At 46.7% G+C, this 6,366-nt stretch overlaps 1 protein-coding gene across 5 annotated transcripts in view; it reads right to left on the bottom strand.

Annotated features, from left to right (window-relative positions):
* Positions 1-293: 293 nt before the first annotated feature.
* The window catches only part of Tnrc6c (trinucleotide repeat containing adaptor 6C), a 122,263-nt gene continuing 116,190 nt past the window's right edge, over positions 294-6,366 (bottom strand). For all 5 annotated transcript variants that reach the window (XM_057773644.1, XM_057773647.1, XM_057773648.1 and 2 more), the window contains exons 19-22: positions 5,255-5,449; positions 4,420-4,490; positions 3,696-3,835; positions 294-3,073 (exon numbers count right to left, since the gene is read on the bottom strand). In XM_057773644.1, coding sequence (XP_057629627.1) covers positions 2,713-3,073; positions 3,696-3,835; positions 4,420-4,490; positions 5,255-5,449 — 767 coding nt within the window. In that variant the 3' untranslated portion in view covers positions 294-2,712. The remainder of the gene's footprint in view (positions 3,074-3,695; positions 3,836-4,419; positions 4,491-5,254; positions 5,450-6,366) is intronic.

Raw genomic sequence — 6,366 nt, 5'->3', positions numbered from 1 at the left:
ATGGGTGGCTGTTCTGGGAAAACCTGCAGCCCCTGGCTCTACCCGCTGCTTGCCTGGGTTATACTGGTCATCAAATGCATCCAATTCAGTCAGGCCAGGGGGATTTAGAAGCTGTTATGTCTCTCAGTGGCTACTGATAGAATCCACATATTCTTAGCAAAACCAAAGCAATGCTTCAAGTCAAACAGCCAAGACTGAGTTTAGCCAGGAATGAATGCAAACTCAGCAGAAAGTGAAAAAGGAAGTCCCTGCCTCTCACAGACAGATAATGACCCAGCAAAAGTGAATAGCCAAGAAAAACTGCAGTTTATTAAGACTCAACAATACGCTGTATTTTTTAAAAGCAACCTCTGGTGTGCGTCCAACCACCACATTCCATGAGGAGGGGCACTAAGCGCCACAAATGCTTTTTCTTTTAATCTTGGAGTCAGAGACATTTTAAATTCAAAAGATTCAAAAAAAAAAGGGGGGGGCACAAAAATTGAAAACATCCTTTACTTCATCCCCAATTTTAAAACATTAGGAGTTTTTCTATAACTCAGTGCTAAATGGCAGCATGGCAAGCTGTAGGTCTGGAGCACACGCACGCACTTGATATACATACATCAAATATCTAGGACGCACGTGATGGTGATGAGATGCAGTCACTCTGAGGAGGCCGTTCCGGGGGATACATGATGAACTCAGTTGTGCATAGCTCACGATCCTCTAGAGAACCAGCGTTTCTCTGCGGTCCTGCAGGACTTACTTTCTTCCTTGTTTTGATAAAACCATTAAAAAGCTAATTAAAAAATGTAATGCACAAGTTTCCTTACCACATAGGCAGGGAGTACAATGTTCATATATTTTTTTAAAACATACTTGAGGGTGTGTTATTTCATTGTCTTTCTTCCTTGCAAAACAATCAAAACATTGATCATCTTTAAAACATAAAGCAATTTTTAATATATAAAGCACTCTTCAAACATCTATTTCTTTTGAGTCCATTATTTGGTAAATATGTAACTGCTACACATTAGAGATTAGGTATTTTTCTTCTTTGTGCGTTTTTTTCTCTTTTTTTCCTTTTTCTTTTTTTTTCTTTGTTTTCTTTCTTTTTTTTTTTTTAAATAACATCTTCAGTGCTAGGAGTTGGGTTTAAAAATACATGAAATGGTGTGGAGCTGCCCCCGGGAGCCCTGGCTTTCCTGAGAGCTAGCCGGCATGTGCAAGACAGAGACCACAATGCCTCATCACCTTGAGGAAGGGTGAAGACAATTGATAGAGTCCATGATGGCTGGAGGGAACAGCACGCCCCATCCCAGAGCTCTGAAGTAACACATCTGTATTCTGAAAATAGGTTTTTGTTTGTTTGCTTGTTTTTTTTCCTTTTTTAAAGATGGAAGTCTTTTTTTTAATTCCTTTTAAATTTTTTAAATTTTTTTTTAAAATTTTATTTTAAAGTCTGAAGGAGAAAAAAAGGTCTGTAAACAGGTGGGAGCCCAAAGCACAGCTCCTCCAAAAGCAGTCACAACTCATGTCCAAGTGCTTGTTCCCGCTCCTTGCGGGACACCCATTCTCTACAAGTATCTATGGCCACAGTTCAACAACAGTTTTTTTCTCTTTAACTTTATATTCCAGATGGGAAATGGTGCAATACTCTGGTAATAATCTTCTTGCATTAGTCCACAATGAAAAGCTGCTAAAGGTAGATAGACATATTATTCTCCAGAGATATACACTGTAACTTTAAATGCAATAACAGAGTCCTTGAGTAAACATTTACACATGAATTGTCACCAGCCCTGTCCCGCATTCTCTTTACTGTTTAGGATTAGCTGAAGGAAGGGCAGGGACACCTCAGTGCAAAGTTAGAAGCGAACAACAATGAGAACATTTGACCAATGCGCAAAAAAAAAAAAAAAAAAAAAAAAGCATATACTGAATAAAAGGGAAACCCACAGTTAAATCCCTCGCTCACTCTCAAACACGCATACAATAAACGCTAACCGTGCAAGCACACACACGCACTGTTCCACAAGCACACACGCACATGTAGGCTATGACGTGGACATTTCCTAGAGCCTGTTTCTGTGCACAGATGTCAACGTGGAAGTGTTCACATTTAGGTATTGGCCTGCTGGGTTCAAGTATTTGCATGTCTGATATGTCTTTTTTTTTTTTTAACTTTTTAAAAATAATTTTTTTGGGATAAAAAAAATGACATGAAAAAGTAACGAAACAAGGGTAAATGTGCATAGGCGGATCCAGGGGGGACAGAGCATTAGCCACGCCTCAGCTCTGTGCCTGCACAACGCAGCTGCCTGCCCGCCCGCCGCCTCTGGTAATGTGCATAATCGTCACAGGCTCACTTTAAATAGGCTTCAAGTCTCCCCCACCCCGCCATAAAATAACCCTTTCCAGCCCACAGTCTGAAAAGTGCCCTTCATGATAGAACTATTCTAAGCAGCTTTTATACTTAAAACGCAAAATGACAACACACCGTACAAACATAAGACGACATAAAATAAAAAGCTATGAGGAACATCCTGTCGTTAGCACGTGACACTGACCAACGCAGCCCGCACTGTCTTCAACAGTTCGCAAGGGCTGAGGCCAAGGTTCATCTTCAGAACTGGACAGAGGTACTCGAAGGGGCAGCTTATCCATCAGCTGGAGCCTCAGAGCCGTGCCTGGCGTGGTCAGCTCTCTCCTCCCCGATGAAGGTGACCCCTAGATGGACTCGCCGCTGAGCAGGTCCCCAGGCAGCAAAGTGTTGAGAGGCGTGGGGCTGCCGATCACCCTGGCATCATCAGCACTGGGAGGGCCCCAGAGACTGCTGGAGTACTGGGGCACCCCACCCCACAGCAGTTCACTGCTGCCTTTGCCGCTCAGGCACGGGGTGTTCCAGTGGGCAGTGTCGCTGCGCACTAGGCCATGGGTGCTGCCCGAGGAGCCCAGCCTGGGCTGGCTGCCCCCGCTGCTGGATTGCCAGCTGGAGGTGGGTGGGAGGGCTTGGCCTTGGGCCAGGAACCGGTTCACTTCTTCTTCACCAGCGAACTCAGCCAAGATGGTGGTGTTTCCTAGTACACACCTAGAAGGCAAGAGGCTGGGTAAGTGTGTCATTCTGAGTCCTGAGTCTGTGCTACCAGGAAAGACAGACAAAAATATCATCATGCCACAGGCTATCACGACGACCTAGCCTTGTGGCCGTGTTGTCACTGTTAACTCTAAGCTAGATAATGAATTTGGCAGCCACGGAGGATTGATGTGTGGAGTACATGTTTAAGTGTGCTGTACGGTGGGAGTGGGGGTGGGGGTTCAGCTGGCATCAGTGTCCCCCACCTCTGGTGATACTCCAGAGCAGGTCGTTTTGTATTCTGCATGGAAAGCACCCTCAAGTGGGCAGTGGGCTGCTGTAGTCCTGGAGCCTAGGTAACTAGAGGCTCCTTTTGGACTTTTCCAAGGGAACACAAAACAAACCCAGTGACTCTGTGGAGACACAGGAAGAAGATGGCTGTCTACAAGCTGAAGAGCTAAGCCAGAGGAGTCAAGTCTGTCCATATGTTTTGATCTTGGATTTCCAAGATCAGGGCTAGGAAAGGGCACCACCTGTGCAGCAGTGTGGGGTGGCACCACAACACTCGCTCCCCCATCTAACAACACTGGGCACGGGTGGCTACTCAGCAGTGAGGGGACTGAGGAAAAAAACATACATGTGCAGAGACTTTTGGGCCTTGGCGGCTTCTTCCTTGGAGCTGTAACGGACAACAGCATTGCCTTGGGTCAGATTCAGGTGGAATGTGATGAGAGGCCCATGCTGCAAACACAGCGTCCGCAGTGTAGAACCGTCAATCTGAGGAGGAAGCAAAGGGCAGAACATGCGTTCCTTTAAGCTCTTGCTGTGTTGTGTAATAGCAGTATGGAAACTGGGTGCACTGCATACCAGAACAGACTTCCACTGACAGGCTAGTGACAGCAACTACCACTGGAAGGTGCCTTTTCGGCCAGGCATCTGCAATGTGGGCTACTCCAGTCAGAGGCAAGGGCCAAAGTTCCATTTTGAGTTCTGCAGTTTGCAAAAGGTATAGCAGCAGCCTGGTAGTCTTGAGGTGACAGGCTAGTTCTGTGACAGAGAATGGTGCCTACAAGCTGACATATGCCTGAGGTGGCCAAATCCCCTTGAATGGATGTGTAAGATGAAGGTTCTCTTTATAAAAGTATGTTTTTCAGCTTTTGAAGGGCAACTAAGTCACCAGGAGCATGGCTGAGAGAAGTGCCTGGCTGTGTCTGTCCACACTTACCTGTCATTCATACTTGCCTCAGCCACTCTAGGCTCTGAAGGAAGATGCCTGCCTACCCCTGGAGCAGGTACCTCTTGGCCTTAAGCAACTACTCATGGGTATGACATGACAGCCCCTGACCTGGCAGCACTTTTACCTGGGGTGTGAGGTTGCGCAGAACGAGCCAGCTGCTTGTTCTTCCTGAGGTGTCAGTACTCCAAGCAGAACCTGTGTAACAAGTCCATGGATCAAGAATTCAACCCACAGGCCATGTTTCTAGTCTGACCTAAAACATATAACAAGCTCTGGTCTTTGGACCCTGTGGAAGCCATAGCATCTTTTGATAAACCCAATCTCATAACCACAGCAGATTTTACCCATGGCCCATGAAAACCCTGCTGCCAGCCTAGGAGGCTTGTCTTTTTCTGTCTGTGCCATAGGGGTAGTTTTGACAGGGTACCTGAGAGTCACTTGGGAAGTTCTACTCTACCTTGTGCTGTTCCAGCCCCAGGCAACACACTCAAGTTCTGCTTGTTATAGAAATGTACAGCAGGGAAGGAAATGTACAGCAGGGAAGGACAGCTGCTAAAAGACCGGACACTGCTCTTAATCTCCACAGCTGACTGCTGCCAATGGTGCCCAGTGACTGCACACGTGATGCAAACATGGTGGAGGGACTCTACAGAGCTGCACAGCACTTCTGAGGGACCTTCATTCTGGTATAAAGCCTTTATATTTCTATGGAATCTTGTGAAGAAATTAAGATCCCTGCGCTGACTGAGGTGGGCGGAAAGCCTAGAATGAATTGTCTTTCTGAGGACACAGTCCATGTGGTATATACCCTTCAGGTTTATGATGCTTCAGCTCTTTCTTAACCTCTTAGGCTCCAGGGGTCTGATGATAGGCCTGGGATAAAACAGGTGCATCCCTAAAGCATGTATGGAGCAGCTTCTCGTACCCTGTACCCTGTCAACAGGAGGTGCAGTGCTTACCCGAGGAGTAGGAGCTGGTCCAGCCTAGGGGGCTGGTGCCCCACGTAGAGGAAGGCTTGGGATTGGCTAAGCCTGGAGGTGGCCTGGTGGGTGCAGTAGTGTTTCTGGGTACCTTCCACAACTCATGAGACAGAGAGGCTTGTGTGTGAGAGGCTGGGCCCGAGGACCACGTTGATTTAATGTCTGACAGTTTACCTGGAAGGAGAAAAGAGAGACTGTGCACTGCGCACACCCAGACAAGTGAGTGCGGCTGTGGAGTGATGGAGTCCTGAAGAAGGGAGGGCAGCAGTGATAGAACACCATGTGCCTTCTGTCTCATGCTTCCATGCCTCTGGGTGGCCCAAGCCAGCCTCATGGGCTGATGGGACAGCTATCATTTCTGCTATGAAATATTGTGTGTGTCCTGTGCAGATTTGGCTGACACTTTATCAGTTTGCTAACCTTTGCTATGAAGAAAATAGAGTACTGAAGATTAATCTTTTTTATTTATTAAATTTTTTATTTGCTTGAGATAGGGTCTTCCCAGGTAGATCTTTGTGAGTTCAAGGCCTGTCTACAGAGCAAGTTCCAGGACAGGCTCCAATCCAAAGCTACTAAGAAACTCTGCATTAACAAACACACACACACACACACACACACACACACACACACACACACACACACACAAAGGAGAGGGTCTTCCTATGTAGCCCAGGTTGGCCTTGAGCTTGTGGTAATCCTGTTGCCTTTGCCTCCCAAGTGCTAGGCTTATAGGCATACATGCATAAATACACCTGATTATTTGGTGTTAGGAATGGAGCCCAGGGATTAGTGAATGCTAGGCAAGCAGTCTATCAACTGAGCTACACCCAGACCTCCCAAGTTCAATCTTTTAATCAGCAAGCTGTGCTGGGATGGTCATGGTGTACACAGATGCTTCTTGTGCAGTCCCTAGGAGCATTAGTCCCCAGTCAGAGTAATGCTCCTTCTGAAAGACAGACAGACACTTCCCTCACAACCACTACGATCTCCCAAGTGTCTAGAGACCTCTTTATCTACCTCCACAGGTGTCTCCACAGCTTCTGGATTGAGATGCAACACCAGGTGGAGATGCAGTAACTGGAACTCATTGG

The sequence above is a fragment of the Chionomys nivalis genome, chromosome 7, assembly GCF_950005125.1.
Source record: "Chionomys nivalis chromosome 7, mChiNiv1.1, whole genome shotgun sequence".
Classification (NCBI taxonomy): domain Eukaryota; kingdom Metazoa; phylum Chordata; class Mammalia; order Rodentia; family Cricetidae; genus Chionomys; species Chionomys nivalis.
The sequence above is the reverse complement of the archived record's forward strand: the minus strand, read 5'-3'. Positions and strand labels throughout refer to the sequence as shown.